Source organism: Hypanus sabinus, unplaced genomic scaffold (genome assembly GCF_030144855.1).
Source record: "Hypanus sabinus isolate sHypSab1 unplaced genomic scaffold, sHypSab1.hap1 scaffold_1723, whole genome shotgun sequence".
Lineage (NCBI taxonomy): Eukaryota > Metazoa > Chordata > Chondrichthyes > Myliobatiformes > Dasyatidae > Hypanus > Hypanus sabinus.
In genome coordinates, this window is record NW_026779808.1 from 36045 (window position 1) to 58205 (window position 22161).

General features: G+C 44.1%; 1 protein-coding gene across 1 annotated transcript; it reads right to left on the bottom strand.

The window, feature by feature from the left end:
- Window positions 1–209: 209 nt before the first annotated feature.
- LOC132387309 (E3 ubiquitin-protein ligase TRIM39-like) lies at window positions 210–21290 on the bottom strand. The gene is made up of 7 exons (XM_059959668.1): window positions 19147–21290; window positions 18578–18673; window positions 17934–18167; window positions 16081–16103; window positions 15876–15994; window positions 5887–6018; window positions 210–5078 (listed from the first exon to the last, which is right to left on the bottom strand). Exons 1-7 carry the CDS (start codon window positions 19555–19557, stop codon window positions 4528–4530), a joined length of 1566 nt encoding a protein of 521 aa, XP_059815651.1. The 5' UTR covers window positions 19558–21290; the 3' UTR covers window positions 210–4527.
- Between the last annotated feature and the right edge of the window lie 871 nt (window positions 21291–22161).

Below are 22161 nucleotides of genomic sequence, written 5' to 3' on the forward strand. Positions count from 1 at the left end.
TTTCAATGTGAAGCGTACAAGGCTGAAGAAAAATCAAATGCAGTCTTCAGTACAATCTTTGCGAGGGTAGATAGTTTTCAAATAAAAGCTATTAAATTATGGGACTGACTTTAAATCAATTCACAGTTTGAGCTGGAAAAGGCACGTAATAATTGTGTTAAACGTAAGGAAATAACATAAAGGGTAGCAAAGGTGAGTGGGCTGTTGGATTACTGAGATGCTCTTTTTATTTATTTATTAAATTTTTAGAAAATTACAAAGAATAAATGTAATGAAAAATTAGTAAGAAAAAGAAAAATAATATTAGTCCTCCTCCCCATCCCCACCTTAACCCTTATCTAAAGAAAGAAATAAAGAAGAAAAAGATTGCCTCGATATTGGAGGATACCCATATCCTCCATGGAGTTCAAAATAATTTTAATATTTATTCTTACTTTCCCCAATTACATTATAATTTTATCTTCAAAGGACCTATATATTTAATCCTATCTTTTGTAGGTATGGGAGCCAAATTTTGAAAAATATATCATATTCATTTCTTAGATTATATGTAATTTTTTCAAGTGGAATACAACTATATATTTCATTATTCCAATAATCCATAGTTAAATATAACTCAGATTTCCAAGTAATTGCGATAACTTTTTTAGCTACTGCCAATCAATATTTATAATTTTTTTCTGATACATATTCAATTTAATTTTCGGTATTGTCCCTTCAATATCTCCTAATAAAAATAATATTGGACTATTTGGGAGTTGAACTCCAGTACTTTGTTCCAATAAAAGTCAGATATATCGAAAATGGTTGAATTTTAAAACAAGACCAAGTAGAATGTAAAAAAGTACCAATTTCTTGATTACATCGAAAGCATTGGTCAGACATATTTGAATTTAATCTATTTATTTTCTGTGGTGTTATATATAATTGATGTAAAAATTATATTGTATTAATCTAATTTGAACATTTATTGTATTTATCATACTATCAGAACATAATTTTGACCAACTTTTTCCAACAATTTTAACATTCAAATCAGTTTCCCATTTTTGTCTTGATTTATGAATTCCAGATTCAGTCTGTTTTTGAATCAAATTGTACATACAAGATGTAATTTTTTAAATTTTTCCTTTTTGAATTAATATTTCTATTTCACTAAGTTTTGGCATCAACATTGTTTGACCCAGCTTTTCTCGTAATTGTCCTTTAATTGAAAATAAGAGAAAAGAGTGTTGTTTGATATTTTATATTTATTTTTTCATTGCTCAAACGACATCAATACAATTACATATATATTTAATCCCCTTTTGGAACCAATTATGTAAAAGTTTATTATCCATTGTAAAAGGAATAAGCCTATTTTGAATTAAAGTTTATTTTTGCTAATAAAGATTTCTTTATCTTATCGTCCATATTTACCTTATTCCATAAATCATTCAAGTGTCTTAATATAGGAGATTCTTTTTTTTTCCCGTATCAATTTGGATTCCCATTTATATGTAAAATCTTCTGGTATGTTTTCTCCTATCTTATCTAATTTTATTCTAATCCATGCCGGGTTTTTTTTTCATCAAAAAAAGATGCAATAAATCTAAGTTGAATTGCTTTATCATAATTGTTAAAATTTGGAAGTTGTAACCCTCCTAAATCAAATTTACATCTCAATTTTTCCAATGATATTCTTGACATCTTTCCTTTCCAAAGAAATTTCCTTACATATTTATTTAGTTCTTGAAAAAACTTCTGCGGTAATTGTATTGGTAAAGTTTGGAATATATATTGCAATCTATGGAATATATTCATTTTTACAGCATTAACTCTACCTATTAATGTTATTGGTAACATCATCCATTTATCAAGATCCTCTTTTATTTTTTTTTAATCATGGCAAATAATTTTGTTTATATAAATTTTTTACATCATTGTCAACTCTGATACCTAAATATTTTATCCCATTTATTGACCATCGAAATTGAGTTACTAATCGACATTGATTATAATTTCCTTTTGTAAGGGGTAAAATTTCACTTTTATTCCAATTTAATTTATACCCTGATACTTTCCCGTATTCTTCCAATTTAAAAGATAATCTTTGCAAAGATTGTAATAGGTTTGTAAAATAAATCAAAACATCATCAGCAAATAAATTAATTTTATATTCTTCTTGATTAACTCTAAAACCGCCAATATCTGAATCTGTTCTAATTAATTCAGCTAATGGTTCTTTTGCCAATACAAATAAAGCAGGTGATAACGGGCAGCCTTGTCCAGTTGACCTCGTTAAGCAAAATGGTGTTGAAATCTGAGCATTTGTAACTACTTCAGCTTGAGGATTAGTATTTAAGGTTTTAATCCATTGTATAAAAGATTTTCCTCGCTCATATTTTTCCAATACCTTAAACAAAAAAATCCCATTCCAATCTATCAAATGCTTTTTCTGCATCCAAAGCAAATGCCACACTCATTTCCTCTCTTTTTTGTGCCAGATGAATTATACTAAGTAACCAGGTTAGATTATCCATTGATTGTAATAAAATCTGTTTGATCCATATGCATTAATTTTGGTAAATATTTAGATATTCTATTAGATAAAATTTTTGCTATTATCTTATAATCTGTATTCAACAAAGAAATAGGCCTATATGATGTTGGTTTTAGAGGATCTCTTTTTTTGGCAATACAGTTATGATCGCTGTTAAAAAAGATTGTGGGAGTTTATGCATTCTTTCCACTTGGTATATTAATTCCATAGAGGGAGGAATTAATATATCTTTAATTTTTTTTATAAAATTCAGGAGGAAAACCATCTTCTTCTGGGGATTTGTTACTCTCAAGTGATCCTACAGCTTCTTCAACCTCTTTTAATGTAAAGGGCATATCTAATCCTTTCTGTTCTTCCAAATTAAATTTCGGAAGGGTTATTTGTGATAAAAATTTATCCATCTCAGTAATCTTATTTTGTGATTCTGATTGATATAGTTCAGTATATAAAAAAAAAATAAAGTTTCATGAATTTCCAAAGGTTTATCAGCAACCTTATTTACACTTGTTCTAATTGCATTTATTGTTTTAAAAGCCTGTTCTGTTTTCAACTGCCAAGCAAGAATTTTATGTGATCTTTCACCTAATTCGTAATATTTCTGTTTAGTTCTCATAATTACTTTTTCTGTACGATATGTACGATATTATATTGTAGTTTTTTATTAACAAGTTGTCTTTGTTTTTGTTCTGTCATATATCTTTGAGATTCTTTTTCTAACTTTATATCTTTTCCCAATTTTCCTTCTTAATTTTAGATGTATAACTTATAATCTGACCCCTTAAATATGCTTTCATCGCTTCCTATAATACAATTTTACCCTCAACTGAATGTAAATTTGTATCCAAAAAAAATTGAATCTGTTTTTTCATAAAATCACAAAAATCTTGACGTTTTAATAAAATTGTATTAAATCTCCATCTAAGCTTTATGTCTATTTGAATAAAATGAATAATCTCTTTCTCTTGGATTAATTTTCCTCCATATATCAATCAGGTTTAAATCTTTCATTAATGATAAAGTTAGTTTTATTTCTTTTAATTTTGTAACAACTGTAGTTGACCTTTCCAAAACTGGATCTAAACAAAAATTAAAATCTCTGCCTATTAATATTTTATCATTTGCGTCAGCCAAGTTCAAAAAATCTTCTTGTATGAATTTTGCATCATTTTCATTTGGTGCATAAATGTTCATAAAATTCCATAATTCTGAAAAAATTTGACAATGTATAATCTCGTATCACCCCACAGAATCAATTATTACATTTTGTATTTTAATTGGTAAAGATTTATTAACCGAAATTGCAACTCCTCTCGATTTTGAATTAAATGAAGTTGCTATAACATTTCCAACCCAATCTCTATTTAATTTCTTATGCCTGTGAACTTACTGAACACATCCTGGCCAGAAAAAAAACTTATCCCAATCCACTCTTCCTAGATCCTTTTTCATTTCCACAAAATTGGCCGTTCTCCAATTTTACCAGAACATTAAGCTGCCAGTTCTGCCCCTCACTAATAGCAGTAATGTCGTTATCCCACGTGTCAACCCAAGCCCTAAACTCATCTGTTTTACCGACAATACTCCGTGCATTGAAATAGATGTACCTGAAAATATGTATATCATCTGCTTTTTTTTTTCATTTCTTTTTTACATGCAGTCCTCTCATGTTCCTTATCCTCCTGCACCTCACTATCTGCTCTAACACTCTGGTTCCCCTCCCTCTGCAAATCTAGATTAAATTCCCCGGAGCAGCACTGGCAAATCTACCCGCAAGAATGTTATTCCCCCCCCCACCCCCGCCCAGTTTAGGGGCAAACCGTCCCGTCGGAACAGGCCCCACCTTCCCGGGAACAAAGCCCAATTGACCAGAAACATGAAGCCCTCCCTCCTGCACCATCCCCTGAGCCACGTATTTAGCTGCACTCTCCGCACATTTATATTTACAGGGACTTTACTCCTGACGCCGGTCCCGGGACCCGACCCGTTTACAGACCCGGAGCGGAACCGGAGCAGATTCTCAGCCACTGGTTTCCACCCCAGGTCGCGAAGAAAGGATAAAGTTTCCCCGTGAATTTATTCCCAGTGAAGGTGTGGAGATGGGACTTGGTCTCCGCGTTGTAAAATGAAACTGTCCCGGACTCGTAACTGAGATAAACTCCCACCCTCCCGGGGATGGGACCGGCAGCGAGACGGGACTCGGGGGAGGGGCGACCGGACACGTCACAATCCCGATGTAACACGTCACCATCCCGCCCGATGAACCAGAATCCGGTCTCCGGACTCAGACTGACTCGTCCCTTCCTCTCCACAGACTCTGCGGCGACTCCCAGAAACCAGAACCGATTCCCCGTCACCTCCACCTCCCAGTAATGTCTCCCCGATGTGAATCCCTCAGATCCCAGCACACAAGCCCAGACTGTGAATCTCTTCCCGGTGTCAGGGAGATTCCTCCAGGTCTCGGTCCCTCTCACACTCTTCCGATCCCCAGACACCTCGAGCCGCGGATTCGCCGTTTCCACATCCAGGGTGACAGAGACTGGGGGGAGAAGCAGAGAATTAGAGAGTCCCCGGGGATCGGGGGGAGACTCGGACAGCGCGGTCCCGGGGATCGGGGGGAGACTCGGACAGCGCGACCCCGGGGATCGGGGGGAGACTCGGACAGCGCGGCCCCGGGGATCGGGGGGGAGACTCGGACAGCGCGGCCCCGGGGATCGGGGGGAGACTCCGACAGCGCGGCCCCGGGGATCGGGGGGGAGACTCGGACAGCGCGGCCCCGGGGATCGGGGGGAGACTCCGACAGCGCGGTCCCGGGGATCGGGGGGAGACTCGGACAGCGCGACCCCGGGGATCGGGGGGGGGGGGAGACTCGGACAGCGCGGCCCCGGGGATCGGGGGGAGACTCGGACAGCGCGGTCCCCGGGGATCGGGGGGAGACTCGGACAGCGGGGCCCCGGGTATCGGGGGGAGACTCGGACAGCGGGGTCCCGGGGATCGGGGGGAGACTCGGACTGCGCGGCCCCGGGGATCGGGGGGAGACTCGGACAGCGGGGACCCGGGGATCGGGGGCAGACTCGGACAGCGCGGCCCCGGGGATCGGGGGGAGACTCGGACAGCGCGGCCCCGGGGATCGGGGGGAGACTCGGACAGCGCGGCCCCGGGGATCGGGGGGTGACTCGGACAGCGCGGCCCCGGGGATCGGAGGGAGACTCGGACAGCGCGGCCCCGGGGATCGGGGGGAGACTCGGACAGCGCGGCCCCGGTGATCGGGGGGAGACTCGGGCAGTGGGACCCGGGGATCGGGGGGTGGTGGAGATCTCAGGCGCGGTCGGGTGGCCGACACGAACCTTTGATTCGACAAAAGCAGATGTCTCCACAAGGGTTTTCCGCTGAACAGGGGAAACATCCTCGCTCACTCCTGCCTGTTGACCCCTGAAAGAATTTTGTGTTTCCATGAGATCTCCTCTCATTCTCCGAAACTGGGAACAGAGAACATAGAGCAGTACAGCACAGGAACAGGCCCGTCATACAATGTTCACTTTCATTTGTGAGTGCGAAGTGGGGCAGTGTGATGGTTTGAAACAGTAAAGGAGGTGATGATGGGAACCGGTAGGGGAGAGATGAATGGCAGATTGAACCAGGAGGGGGTGGGGTGGAAACCCTGTGGGTGATCTGTGTGTGTAGACGTAATGAGAAGCTAGAGGGGGCAAAGATGGCAGATCAGGATGACTTTGTCCCCTTTCCCAGAGCCCCATCCCCCGCAGCCCCTCATTAGGACAGGGGATGAATTTGCAGGAACCCTTAAGCAACACAGGTCCTGATGAAGTGTTTCAGTCTGAACCGTAGACTGTTTACTCGTTTCCATAGAAACTTACCGGCCTGCTGTTCCCCCAACAATTTGTTTGTGTTACTCTGCTTTAAATATACTCAATTATTTGGCCCCCACCGCTGCCTGTGGCAGATTCACTATCCTGTGGATAAAGGAATTCCTCCGCATCTCTGTCCTAAATGGACATCCCTATAGTCGGAGGCTGTGCTCACCGTTCTCGACCCACCCACATCCTCCCAACATCAACTCTCTCCAGACAGGTGTCAGAGAGATCTGGCGAGACCCTTCACCAGGACCCGTGTAGCTTTGATTACCAGCATCTGCAGATTTTCTCCTGTTTGATTTTTAATGCAGGAGTTAATAAGTAAACTTCTTGATTGGTCAGAGTCTCAAAAGTTATGGGGAGGAGACTGGAGAATAGGGTTGAGAGGGATGATAAATCAGCTATTCTTCTAAACTCCGGTGAGTACAGGCCCAGAACCATCTAACACTCCTCATATGTTAACTCTTTCATTCATGGAATTATTCTGGTGAATCATCTGCACCCCCTCCAATGCCAGCACATGATTTCCGATAGAAGGGACCCAAAACTGCTCACAATACTCCAAGTGTGGTCTGACCAATGCCTTATAAAACCTCAGAATTACATCCTTGCTCTTGTACTCTAATCCTCTCGAAATGAAAGCAAGCATTGATTTTGCCAATCTTACCACTGACACAAACTGCAAGTTAACCTTCAGGGAATCCTGCCCAAGGACACCCATGTCCGTTTGCACCTCTGATTTTTGAATTTCGCCCTGTTTACAGAATTGTCTATGCCTTTATTCCTTCGATCAAAGTCGTACCTGCCCAAGTTTGTACCTGTCAAACTCTACCTGTACTACAAGATCCCTATTACGTATACTGGTGCATTCAAATAAGACCATAAGACACAGCAGCAGAAGCCGGCCATTTGGCCCTTCGAATCTGCTCCGCCATTTTATCACAAGCTGATCCATTCTCCCATTTAGTGCCACTCCCCCACCTTCTCACCATGACCTTTGATGCCCTTGCTACTCAGATACTGATCAATCTCTGCCTTAAATACACCCAATGACCTGGCCTCCACTGCCACAACAAATTCACAGATTCACCACCCTCTGGCTAAAAAATTTTCTTTGCATCTCCGTTCTGAGTGGGCGCCCTTCAATCCTTAAGTCATGCTCTCTCGTACTAGACTCCCCCACCATGGGAAACAACTTTGCCACATCCACTCTGTCCATGCCTTTTAAAATTCGACATGTTTCCGTGAGGTTCCTCCTCATTCTTCTAAACTGCACGGAGTTCAGTCCAAGAGTGATCAAATGTTCCTCACATGTTAACCCTCTCATTCCCAGAATCATTCTGGTGAATCTGCTCTGAACCCTCTCCAATGTCAGAACATCCTTTCTTAAATAAGGAGCCCAAAACTGCACACAGTATTCCAAGTGAGATCTTACCATTGCCTTATAGAGCCTCAACATCACATCCCTGCTCTTATATTTTATTCCTCTAGAAATGAATGTCAACCTTCTTCACCACCGACTCAACCTGGAGACTAACCTTAAGGGTATCCTGCACGAGCACCCTCAAGTCCCGTTGCATCTCAGAACTTTGAATTCTCTCTCCACTTAAATAATAATCTGCCAACACTTTTCAACATTGTATTTCATTTGCCACTTCTTTGACCATTCTCCAAATCTATCCAAGTCTCTCTGCAGACTCTCTGTTTCCTCAGGTGGGGGAGTTTCCACCTACCTTTGTATCATCAGCAAACTTAGCCACAAAGCCATCTTTTCCATAATCCAAATCGTTGATATACAACGTAAAAAGAAGTGGCCCCAACACGGACCCCTCTGGAACGCCACTGGTAACTGGCAGACAACCAGAATGGGATCCTTTATTCCCACTCTCTGTTTCCTCCCAATCAGCCAACGCTGAATTCACATATGTAACTTTCCCGTAATTCCATGGGCTCTTATCTTGTTTAGCAGCCTCATTTGTGGCACCTTGTCAAAATCACCTTCTGAAAATCCAAATACACAACATCCACTGCATCTCCCTTGTCCAGCCTACTTGTAATCTCCTCAAAAGATTTCAATGGGTTTGTCAGGCAGGATTTTCCTTTAAGGCAACCATGCTGAGTATGGCCTATCTTGTCATATGCGTCCAGGTACTCCGTAACCTCATCCTTGACAATTGACTCCCACCGATGTCAAGCTAACAGGTCTATAATTTACTTTTTGCTTCCTTGCCCCTTTCTTAAATACCAGAGTGGCATTTACAATCTTCCACTCCTCCGGAACCATGTCAGAATCTATTGACTTTTGAAAGATCATTGCTAATGCCTCTGCGATCTCCACAGCTACTTCCTTCAAAACACAAGGGTGAATTCCATCTGGTCCTGGAGATTTATCTACCCTGAGACTATTCAGCTTCCTGAGTACTTTCTCTGTCGTAATTGTGACTGCGCACACTTCTCTTCCCTGACACCTTTGAGTGGCCGGTATACTGCTGATATCTTCCTCAGTGAGGACTGATGAAAATACTCGTTCAGTTCCTCAGCCATCTCCTTATCTCCCGTTACAATTTCTCCAGCATCATTTTCTATCAGTCCTATATCCACTCTCACCGGTTTTTTTATTCTTTATATACTTGAAAAAGCTTTTGGTATCTTCTTTGATATTATTTGCTAGCTTTCTTTCATAGTTCATCTTTTCCCTCTTAATGGCCTTCTTAGTTTCCTTTTGTAAGCTTTTAAAAACATCCCAATCCCCTGTCTTCCCACTATTTTTTTGTTTCCTTGAATGCCCTCTCCTTTGCTTTTACTTTGGCTTTCACTTCTCTTGTCAGCCATGGTTGCATCTTTTTCCATTTGAAAATTACTTCTTTTTTGGAATGTATCTGTCTTGCACCTTCCTCACTTCTCGCATAAACTCCAGCCACTGCTGCTCTGCTGTCCTCCCGCTAGTGTCCCTTTCCAGTCAAATTTGGCCAGTTCCTCTCTCGGCCACTGGAATTTCCTTTACTCCACTGAAATACTGACACATCAGATTTCTGCTTCTCTTTCTCAAATTTCACAGTGAAGTCAATCATGTTAAGATCACTGTCACCTAACAGTTCCTTCACCTCAATCTCTCTAATCACCTCTGGGTCATTACACAATATCCAATCCAGTACCTCTGATCCCCTAGTGGGCTCAACAACAAGCTGTTCTGAAAAGCCATCTCGTAGACATTCTTCAAATTCTCTGTCTTGAGATCCAGTGTCGATCTGATTTTCCCAATCCACTCGCATGTTAAAATCCCCACAATTATCATAACACTGCCCTTCTGGCAAGCCTTTTCTATTTCCTGTTGTAATCTGTAGTCCACATCGCTGCAGCTGTTAGGAGGCCGGTAGATAACTGCCATCAGGGTCCTTTTACCCCTGCGATTTCTTAGCTCAACCCATAAAGATTCTGCACCTTCCGATCCTATGTCACCTCTTTCCCACCCCCCTGCCAAATTAGTTTAAACCCTCCCAAACAGCTCTATTAAACATTTCTGCTATGATATTGATCCCCTTCGGGTTCAGGTGTAACCCATCCTTTTTGAACAGTTAATACTTCCCCCTAAAGAGATACCAATGATCCAAGAATCTGAAGCCCTGCCTCCTGCACCAGTCTCTCAGCCATGCATTCATCTGCCTGATCCTACTATTCTTGCCCTCGCTAGCACGTGGCACAGGTAGCAATCCTGAGATTACTACCCTGGAGGTCCTGCTTCTCAGCTTCATTCCGAACTCCCGGAAATCTCTCTTCAGGACCTCCTCCCTTTTCCTCTCTATGTCATTGGTACCAACATGTACCAAGACAGCTGGCTGCTCGCCCTCTCCCTTCAGGATATTCTGGACCCGATCCGAGACATCCCGTACCCTGGCACCTGGGAGGCAGCACACCATGCGGGTATCTCTATCAGGCTCACAGAATCTCCTGTCTGTTCCCCTGACTATGGAATCCCCTATGACTACCGCATTCCTCTTCTCCCTCCTTCCCTCCTGCACAACAGCGCCAGGCTCAGTGCCAGAGACCCGGTCATTGTGGCCGTCCCCTGTCAGGTCATCCACCTCAACAGCATCCAAAACGATATACTTGTTGCTGAGGGGGGCAGACACAGTGGTGCTCTCCACTATCCGGGCATTTCCCTTCCCTCTCCTGACAGTCACCCAGTTTTCTGACCCCTGTAGCCTAGGGATGACTACCTCCCTGTAGCTCCTGTCCATCTCCTCTTCGTTTTCTCTAATAAGCAGTAGGTCATCAAGCTGCTGCTCCAGATCCCTAACACGGTCTCCGAGGAGCTGAATCTCGGTTCACCTGGTGTAGATGTGGCTATCAGGGAGGCTGGAGGTCACCCAGGATTCCCACATCTGACACCCTGAACAAAGCACTGACCCTGCAGACATGCTACCTAATTCTACAGGAATGAAACAAAGAAAGATAGGTCTACTCACCCACTTACTTCCCCAGACACACGAACTTTTTAAACCGTTCGCTAATGTGCCCTGCTGTTCCCCTGTCCGACGGGCCGATTTACCAAGGGGAGAAAAAGAGTCGGTGCCTCGCTCTCGCCTCTTCCCGTTACCGCCTGAGCCAGTTGAGCCAAAGCCCTACACTCTGCTGCCACCCACTCCGCTGCCCGCTGTATAGGGTGGTCATCTTTTTAAACTCTCCGCGCTGTCCTGCGCAGTCTCGCCGTTCTTGTACGCAAAGTTTTTTTTTACACTGTCTTCCTTCAGAATTTAGTTCCCACGCCGCCCTTCTTGTCCCAATCTAAAAAACACCTTCAGTCCTGTATTCATCAGCCTACTCCACACTGTCCACATGAAATTCAGCAAGGCCTTTGATGTCGATGATAGACCACACTTGGAGTATTGTCTGCATTTCCGGTTCCCGAATATGGGGAGGATGTCATTACACTGGACAGGAGGCTTCAGGAGGATGTTACCAGGACTGGGGGCCTGGGTTAAAAGCAAAGAGTGAGTAAGCTTGGGCTATTCAGCTGTAGTGTAGGATGTTCAGGTATGACCCCTTATCAAGGTAAATAATTCTAAGGAGCTTAAATAACGTTCTTTTTCCAAGAAATGGGAGTACAGAACCAGAGGCCTCAGATTGAAAGTGAGATGGGAAATCGGGTAACATTCTCAGAGAGAGGGAGGTTGGTGAACGGAATTTGCCCTCAGACGCTGTCGAAACAGGTAAAAAATAACATATTTTAAAATAAATACACAGATGGGAAATGGTTAGAGGGATGGGGGCGGGGGGCAAACACACACAAATGGGACATGCTCAAGAAGACATCTTAGTCTTGCAGATTGATGAAGTGGGCCGTGAGTTCAACATCCATCAAACCCTCCCAGATCATCCTCCTGAGGAATCTCACCCCGGAGTCTGTCTGTGAAGTGTTGATGTGACGTCACGTCAGAGGGCAGCTCAGTGACACAGAACAGACAGACTGGGTAAGGACGGCAGATTTCAATCCTAAATGGGAATTTGTGCCTATTTCTGTGGTTGTGTATCACACTCTGATAGTATATCGTGTGTGTGTGTGTGTGTGTGTGTGTGTGTGTGTGTTGATTGTGGTAAATATCCGTGTGGAGTGTATACACATTGAAGGAGAGTGTGCACATTGAAGAATTTTTATGTTACAGTGTGTCATCACATGTCTGGTGTGTGTTGACAATGTGTCACACGTGATTGAGTTGTTTAAATGAATAAATGACTGTCTCTGAAGAGATTGGTTTCCAGGTTACTGAGGGAAATAACAACGTACATTGCTGAGGCTCTGACTACAATCTGCCAGTCCTTCCTGTGTATGTGTGTGAGGGAGCTTTGCCAGGCCGGTTATGCTGTGTGTGCTTCTCCCGAGATGAAATCTTGACCCATGTCAATGCTTGTTGGTGTGTCCGAGCTCATTCTCACAATGCTTCAATGTAGTGGTCTGATCACCATAAGACATAGGAGCAGAATTAGGCCATTTTCCTATCGAGTCTGCTCCGCCATTCAATAATTGCTGATCCTTTTTTCCCTCCTCAGCCACACTACCTGGTCTTCTCCCCGTAACCTTTGATGCTGTGTCCAATCTAGAACCTATCATGCTCTGCCTTAAATACACCCAACAGGTTCCACAAATTCAACAGCTGCTGGCACAAATTTCTCCACGTTTTAAATAGATTCCCCCTCTGTCTTGAGGCTGTGCCCTCTTGTCCTAAACTCCACCACCATGGGAAACATCCTTTCCACATCTACTCTGTCTAGGACTTTCAACATTCGAAAGGTTTCTAGGACTTTCAACATTTGAAAGGTTTCAATGAGATTCCCCCTCATCTTTCTAAATTCCAGCGAGTACAGACACAGAGCTATCAAACGTTCCTTGTATGATAACCCTTTCATTCCTGGAATCATCCTTATGAAATGAACCTTCTGCAATGCCAGCACATCTTTTCTTAGACGAGGAGCCCAAAATTGTTCACAATACACAAGGTGAGTCTTCACCAGTGCCTTATAAATCCTCAGCATCACATCCCTGCTCTTGAAATGAATGCTATTTAAACCGATTGAATTCAATGCTAACATTGGATTTGCCTTCCTCACCACTGACTCTACCTGCAAGTTACCATTTAGGAAGTTCTGCAAAATGACTGCTAAGTCCAATTTCGTCTCAGATTTTTTTGATTTTCTCCCCATTTGAAAATCTGCACATTATTTCTATGACCAAAGTGCAGGACCATGTATTTTCCAACATTGTATATAATTTGCCAATTTCTTTCCCTTTCTCCTCATCCAAGTCCTTGTCAGGACTAACTGTTTCCTCAACACTACCGGCCCCACCGCCAATCTTCGTATCATCTGCAAAACCTGGAAACAAAGCCATCTACTCTAGGACAAGAGGGTATGACTTCAGGATTGAAGGACGTCCTTTTAGAACTCAGATGCAGAGAAATTACTTTAGTCAGTGTGTGCGGAGAATCTGTGGAATTTGTTGCGACATGTGGCTGTGGAGGCCAAGGCATATTTAAGGCAGAGATGTACCGGTTCTCATTTAGCCAGGGCATCAAATGGTATGGGGTGAAAGCAGGGGAGTGGGGATAACCGGAAGAATTGGGTCTTCCCATGACTGAATATTGGAGCAAACTCAATGGGCCGAATGGCCTATTTCTGCTCCTATATCTTATTGTCTATTCCATCAGCTAATTCTTGATATACAGCATAAAATGAAGGTGTCCTAACACCTGTGTCCCTGTGGAACACGACTCACTGGCAGCCAACCAGGAAAGGTTCCGTTTACTCCCATTCGCTGTTTCCTACCAATCAGCCAATGTTCTAACCATGCCTGTAACTTTTCCGTAATACCATGGCCTCTTAACCTGGTTACCACCTTCATGCGTGGCACTTTGTCAAAGGCCTTCCGAGATTCCAAATATACAACATCCACTGCATCCCCTTTATCGATCCTGCTTGTAATCTCCTCAAAGAATCCCAGCAGGTTTGTCAGGCAGGATATTCCCTAACGAAGCCATGCTGACTTGTCCTATCTTGTCCAGTGTCACCAAGTATTCCATAACCTCATACTTAACAACTGACTCCAATTTCTTCCCAACCACAGAGGTGAGGCAAACTGGTCAATAATTTCCTTTCTGCTGCCTTCCTCCTTACTTAAAGAGTCAAGTGACATTTGCCATTTTCCAGTCCTCTGGCACCATGCCAGGGTCCAATGATTTTGAAAGATCATTTGGAATGCCTCCATAATTTCTGCTGCGACCTCTTTCAGAACACTGGGGTGCAGTTCATCTGGTCTGGGTGACTTATGTATCTTTAGGGCTTTCAGCTTTTTGAGCAGCTTCTCCCTTGTAACAGTAACTGCACTCACTACTCTTCCCTCACACTCTTCAACACCGGGCACAGTGCTGGTGTCTTCCACGGTGAATACTGGTGCAAAATATTTGGCTTATCTGCCATCTCTTTATCCTCTGTTATTATGCATCCAGCCTCATTTTCTAGCTGTCCTATATCCACTCTCATCTCTGTTTTATTTTTTTACAATACTTGAAAAATAATTTGATATTGTTTGCTATCTTGTTTTCCAAAGATAGGTGTGTAAAAAGGGCCTGAAGGATCATTGGATACCAGAGTCACTCCAACCACAAACTGTACCAGTTGCTACCATCCGGGATACGGTACCACAGCATAAAAGCCGGGAGCAACAGGCTCCGGGACAGCTTCTTCAACCAGGCCAGTTCAATTCAAATCAATTTCTTGTTTATTTTTTCCCACCCAATCATCCTTTTAGTTCCCCTCTGTAGATATTTAAAAGCTTCCCAATCCTCTCCCTTCCGAATAATTTTTGTTTAGTTGTATGCCCTCTCCTTTGCCTTTACATTAACTTTTCTTCCCTTGTCAGCCATGGTTGTACTATTTCGCCATTTGAGTATTTATTTATTTTTGGAGTACATCTTCCTCATTTTCCCAGAAACTGACACCATTTCTGCTCTGCTCTCATCCCTGGCAGCATCTCCTTCCAATTTGCTTTGGCCAACTCCTCTCTCAGACCACTGTAATTTCTTTTACTCCTCTGAAATAATACAATGTCAGGCTTTACTGTCTCCTTATCAGATTTCAAGTTGGACTCGGTCATGTTGTGAGCTCTGCCTCCTAAGGTTTCTTTTAACTACTCACCTCTGGTTCGATACATAACACCCAATCCAGTAGAGCTGTTCCCCGAGTAGGCTCAACGACAAACTGCTCTAGAAAGCCATCACATTGCATTCAACAAACTCACTCTCTTGAAATCCTTTACCAACCTGATTTTCCCAATTGCCCTGCATGTTGAAATCTCCCATGATTATCATAACATTGTCCTTTTCATCAGCCTTTTCTATTTCCAGTTGTAATTTGTGGGCCTCAACCCACTGACTGTTGGGAGGCCTGTGTATGACTGGTGTCAGTGTCATTTTTACTTTTGCAGTTCCTTACCTCAACCCACAAGATTCAACATCTTCCAATCCTATGTCACATCTTGCTACTGATTTACCAGCAGAGCCACACCACCCCCTCACCCGACCTTCCTACACCACCGATACATTGTGTAACCTTGGACATTCAGATCCCAACTACAACCATGATTCCGCGATGGCCACAACAACATCACAACACCAGTTCCTCTGGTTGGATGCAAACTTATGCACTGGTGTGTTAGTGCATTCGCCTGGGATTGGAACACAGTGGTTCATCCGCCAGTCCCGTGTATTGGTTGTATTGTGACCCTGTGCTGGTGTGTCCAGGGGTCTGACATCTCCAGCTGACCATGTGACAGTGATGCCTCCCAGTCAGTGGGGTTGATGTGGAATAAACTTCAGTTCCCCTTCAGCCCAGTATTATAGACAATCTTTGCCTCAAATTGAAACTAAATTGAGCTTCATAAATAAGGAGAAATGAATCTTTGTAAGTTTTACCTCGATTAATAGCATCAAGTGTTTCTCTAAGCACTGTGTTCAACAAATAGAGGTGATCGAATTTTTCAACCGGTAGGGTCTCATCTGTCACTGACAATTCCTGGACATCGTCATTAATCCTGTAAATATTAAACTGCTGGTTATAAATTGCTATTCTGAACTATTTTCAAATCCATTCAGGGTTTCAGTAAAGAGCCTGTCCTACCTTCTGTTCCGACGAGCTTCCTCCTGAAATAAATAAAACACAAATCTGATTAGACTTGGACTTACTGTCCACATCCTGAATTTCATCCAAATCATTACAAGGTGTTGAAAATTCCCACTCCCACAATCACTCAGACACACGGACAATACAGAACCATGGGGTAAATGACAGGGAAAGTTTCTGAATGTCAGACCATTACTGAGAGGAAGAAACTTACAGGGAAGACAGGACAGGCTGTGCATTATCATCTGGATATGAAGTCAGTCTGATAGGATGGAGGAATTTAAGATCAGTGATGTATGTGATTGTGTGCAGGTGGAGGAAGTTCCTCTATTTATGGGGAGACTCGTGGGGAGATGTAATTCCAGATGGATTTTAACAAATTCCACAAGAAATTTAGTGAGGAGGATGTGAAACTCGCTGCCACAGGAGTGGATGAAATGGAACAGCAGAGACTGACTGTAATGGGGAGGCTGGATAAACACGTGAGGGACCAGGGAGTTCGGGGCACTGTTGCTGGGTGCGGTGAGTAGGTGGCAGGAGGATTGTGAAGCAGGGATACTGATAGAAGATGGACCTAATGGCCTGTTTATGATAGAGAATGGGATATAATCCCATGCGAAATATATCCAAAAAATAAAGAGACAGTGAAAGTTTCCATAATCTGATGGAAACCGGATATGGATGATAAGTCTAATGTGTGGGTCAAATTCTTTGTTCTCACTGATTGACAGAGAGACCCTCACACCAACTGCATCAGACACTCTCACAGCCTGTGACTGGAACCGGGTGTTAATGGGAGTTTCAGAGGATATTTAATGTGGTAATTAAGGAAACAGTCAGCAGCTCTGTGTTATGATCGGAGTAAATAATTTCAGAGAGATTTGCATTTTGTCCTGGGGTGTACAGAAGTTGTGGAAGCCCAGTTTTAGGACAATAGACAATAGACAATAGACAATAGGTGCAGCAGTAGGCCATTCGGCCCTTCTAGCCAGCACAGCCATTCACTGTGATCATGGATGATCATACACAATCAGTACCCCGTTCCTGCCCTCTCCCCAAATCCCTTGACCCCACGATCTATAAGAGCTCTGCTCTATCTAACTCTCTCTTGAATGCATCCAGAAACTTGGCCTCCACTGCCTTCTGGGGCAGAGCATTCCACATATCCACCACTCTCTGGGTGAAAAAGTTTTTCTGCATCACTGTTCTAAATGGGCTACCCCTTATTATTAAACTGTGGCCTCTAGTTCTGGACTCACCCATCAGCAGGAACATGCTTCCTGCCTCCAGCGTGTCCAATCCCTTAATAATCTTATTATTATGGGACAACAACAACCCTGAATCGTTGCATCAGTTGTCTGGTGAGAAACAGTTTACTGCCATTTGTAAATGCTGTGTGTAGGAGCAATGCATCTGTTTTCTGTCTGCATTGTATTCTGTGTTACGTGTTTATTATGGTAACTCATCATGTGAGTGGGGACGTGGTAAAAGCGAAGGGAAAAAGTTACGTATCTGTACTTTGTTCTGGGCAGTTTTGAGCTGGGGACGGGCGGATGTCATTCTGTACTTGACCGCTGTGTTGCAGCTTACTTTACAATGAATTACCTTGAAGTTTCATCGCTTCAAGGTTGTATTTGGCGAATGAAGGACTGAAAGCGTATCTTGGACATTTTGAAATGTCATTATTAGAGTGATGGGAGGGTGCATCATGCAGGTATAACAACTTGTGTGAGGTCGCCAGCAGCGGCAATTGATTTGTTAGAATTGGCCGCTGTGCTGTGTTTATTTCAAATATACCACTGTTCATTCAGTGCCCTTTGACAGAAACAAATTGAAATATAATCCCTCACCTTGAGAAATATCACACCATCTTTCTGATCCATCTGTTCCTTTAACTTAGTGATTTCCTCCTGAATAATCCTTATATTCTCTTGAAGTGCTAGAAGATTTTTCTCCATTGGGTTGAGAATCCTCTTCTCTTCTTCCCTGAGATCCCTGAGTAAGCTCTGCTCTTTCTCAGTGATAATCTGGCGCAGTTCAGCAAACTGGGATGTGACGTGGGACTGAAGGCTGTGTGACTGTTCCTGTTGAATGAAAGGTGAAGATTAATATACTGCATTGCTGTGCTCTGTTTCCTTTTGTCGTTGAGTTCGGTCTATTGGAGTCCATGCTACTTCTGAGTGCATTCCCGTCAACACCATTCCCTCACGTTTTCCTGAAACCTACTCTCACATATTGAACCATAAACTCCCATCTGATTCACACACACCTTCCCCACCTTTTCAGGGTTAACGGTAATTAGCCATTCATCCAGCATGTCCTTGGGATGTGTCGGAGTCTCTCGTGGTCACAGGGAGAGCATGCAAACTCCACACAGACAGCAGCAGAGGTCAGGATCGAACCCAGGTCACTGGAGCTGCGATACTCGGCTATTCTGCATTAAATGGATCAAAACTCGACAATAATATCAGAAATTCCGCTCAGGAAGCCTCACCCGAACTCCGGAAATCTTCTCTTTCTGTTGCTGCTCCTTTTCCTGGAAGTCTGATTTCTTTTTTGTGAGAGAGTCTAAGGAAGATTTTAGCTGATCCTGGAAGTCAGAGAGTGAAGGAAATAGAAACAAAGATGCATCAAAAGAAACAGGTGATCAAACCCGATTATCACACAAAATGCCGGAGGAACTCAGTGAGTCTGGCAGCATCTATTCAGGGGAAATAAACAGTCGATGTTCCGGGATGAGACCCTTCTTTGGGACTGGGAAGGAATGGGACAGAAGCCAGAATAAAAAGGTTGGGATGAGAATCCGCTGACAGGTGACGGGTGAGACAACGTGAGGGGGAACGTGGGGGAGGGTGATGAAGTGAGAAGCTGAGAGGGGACAGGTGGAAGAGATAAAGAGCTGGAGAAGAAGGAATCTAATACGAGAGGACAATCGACCATGGAAGAAACGGGAGGAACTGGGCTGTTTGCGGCCCTGAATGGCGACGAGGGAGGAGGTTAGGAGTCAGGTGTTGCAAAGGACAAAGGAAATGTGTTAAGTGTTAAATTAACGTGAGTTTTTACCTTATAGTTTTTAACAGCTTCTTTAATCAGCACAAATCGATGCTCTCTGTGTTCCTGCGCAGCTGCACAGATCACACAGATCAGTGTCTTGTCCGTTTCACAAAACAGCTTCAGTTCTTCCTCATGTTCCTCGCAGTGACGTTTACTTTCCTTCCCTTTCAGATTCAGGCTTAGATTCCGAACTTTGTGTGTCAGATTTGCTAAGGCCCGATTCACCCTGAGGGTGCGGTCAGCAAACTCCTCTCTACATTCCGGGCAGGAGTTTCTCTCCTCCCTTTCCCAATACTGTGTGATACAAGAGCGACAGAAGTTGTGTCCACACTCCAGTATAATCGGATCGGTGAAGAAATCCAGGCAGACGGGACAAATTACCTCCTCGCTCAAACTCTCGGTCTCTCCTTTCGAAGCCATGTTAACTCCGGCACTTCCTGATTCAGAATGCTTCCGCGTTCCGGGAGCTGCTGATCCCCTGCAGTACCGGGACTGTCCACTACGCGCGCTGCAGACTCGGGGAATCACACAACACACACATAACGCTGGTGGAACACAGCAGGCCAGGCAGCATCTGTAGGGAGAAGCACTGTCGACGTTTCGGGCCGAGACCCTTCGTCAGGACAGCTGGTATGGTATACTGTGTCCGGTCTTCCCGGTGTGGCCTTTTATATATTGGTGAGACCCGACGCAGACTGGGAGACCGTTTCGCTGAACACCTACGCTCTGCCCACCAGAGAAAGCAGATCTCCCAGTGGCCACACATTTTAATTCCACGTCCCATTCCCATTCTGATATGTCTATCCATGGACTCCTCTACTGTCAAGATGAAGCCGCATTCAGGTTGGAGGAACAACACATGGGTAGCCTCCAACCTGATGGCATGAACATTGACTTCTCTCATTTCTGTTAATGCCCCTTCTCCCCTTCTTACCCCATCCCTGACATATTTAGTTGTTCGTCTTTTTTTTTCTCTCTCCCTCTCCCCATCACTGCCTGTTTTCCATCTCTTTCAGGTGCTCCCTTCCCCTTTCGTTCTGCCTAGGCCTCCCGTCCCATGATCCTTTCCCTTCCCCAGCTCTGTATCCCTGTGGCCAATCACCTTTCCAGCTCTTAGCTTCATCCCACCCCCTCCGGTCTTCTCCTATCATTTCGCATTTCCGCCTCCCCCTCCTACTTTCAAATCTCTTAATATCTTTCCTTTCGGTTAGTCTTGACGAAATGTCTCGGCCCGAAACGTCGACAGTTCTTCTTCCTATAGATGCTGCCTGGCCTGCTGTGTTCCACCAGGATTTTGTGTGTGTTGCTTGAATTTCAGCATCTGCAGATTTCCTCGTGTTTGCTCAGGGAATCAACGTGGTTTTGCTGGATGTGTTCAGTGGAAATTCTGGCCTTTTCTATGTTGAGTGTGGGATCAAACACACATTAAAGAGACAACAGATACGAAAACGCATCCATGGACTGTCTAAGCCCGGCTACGAGCGGAGGACGGTTGGCCGTATGGCTGGCAACCCCATCTTGTAAAATTCCAGTGCGACAAAAACGTCAGCTGAATCTCCAAAGGCCTCATCCATGCGGTCGGAAGGACATTCCCCTGGAAGACGATTGAAGTGCTGAGATGAAAGGAGAAGCCATGTGCCCCCTGGGGTGGTTCACTACTACCATAACTGTGAGGCTTCCTCAGCCAACCCGGCCTCTCCCTGTCCAGTGTAGAGGACCCCTGTAGTTCCAATGGTGTCCCTGACGTCTGGAATGTGTCAGTAGGCAGCATTCCTGTACGACTGGTCTTCGCAAACTTTTTTTAATGCCAAGGACCAATACCAGTAACCGTGGATCTCAGGTTGGGAACCGCTGCTCTCCAGACATCTCGATGTGATGGCAGGCCAACAAGTTTCGGGCGTCTTTCCCCGAGTTGATGATCTTCCAGCAGCAATCGCTGTCTATTTCCAGAGCATCCTGGGAACAGCCCGAGGATCAGTGAGCCTTCTGTCACACACAAACACACACAGCTGGGCTCAGACATACATCACTCTCACATTCCTCCCTTTGTGACACACTACTTGCTCCGTAGCCCCCGGTATGAAGCTCAAACTGTTGCAAACCTGCCCTTTAAATTCATGGCTGAGGCTGTGTTGTGTCTGTTCACTGTTTCATTTCGATATTAAATGAAGAGCATTGAATGGGAAGGAAGGTTTGAATAGAAGAATAAAGATCTCCTCTGAAGGTATATGGGGTCCTGGTGAGAGCGTACATGGAACACTGTACACAGGTCTGGTCTCCCTCCTGGAGTCAGCCTGTGGGATGAAGGGAATGAGGAGAAGTTTCAGAGATTGATTTGGGGGGTGCGGTAGTGTCCTCAGAGAGATTACATTGACTGGGCCTGTCTCAAAATTGGAGAAATAAGAGGTGGTCTGACTGAGACAGACACAGTCTGACAGGGTATTGACAGGGTGGGGCAGGAATGGCGTTTTTCTTCACTGGGTGTTGAATAAGGTCACAGACTCAGAATCCGATGTCGTCTGACAGGTCGCAGATGAGGAGTGCAGCGAATCTTTGGATTTTTTCCCCACAAGGTTTCTAAATTCACAAGGAATATTGAAGGGCGGAGCGAAGATGGGAACATTGCAAGAAAGTGTCCCTGAGGTCAAAGTTCAGCCATTATCGGAGTGAAAGGCCGAACTGGCGCAACGGGCCGAAAGGCAACCCCTGCTCCTGTTTCTTATTTCCTAAATCACGAGTTTACCTTTGCGCCTTGTTCTCCCTTGGCCTTCCGCCTGTCGGATTGCACAGGGGAGCGGTGAGAGCTCCGGAGATCCACCAGCAGCCGCTGCGGTTATTTCATGCTGTTGTTATTTATCGGTGTTTCTCTGTTTTTGCACAGTTTGTTACCTTAAGCACTCTGGCTGATCTTTCACTGCCTGCTTCTGTTATGGTTACTATTCTATACTTTTTCTAAGTATGTCCGCAGGAAAATGCTTCTCGGGGTTGAATGTGGTGACTTATCTGGACTCTGATAATAAAATT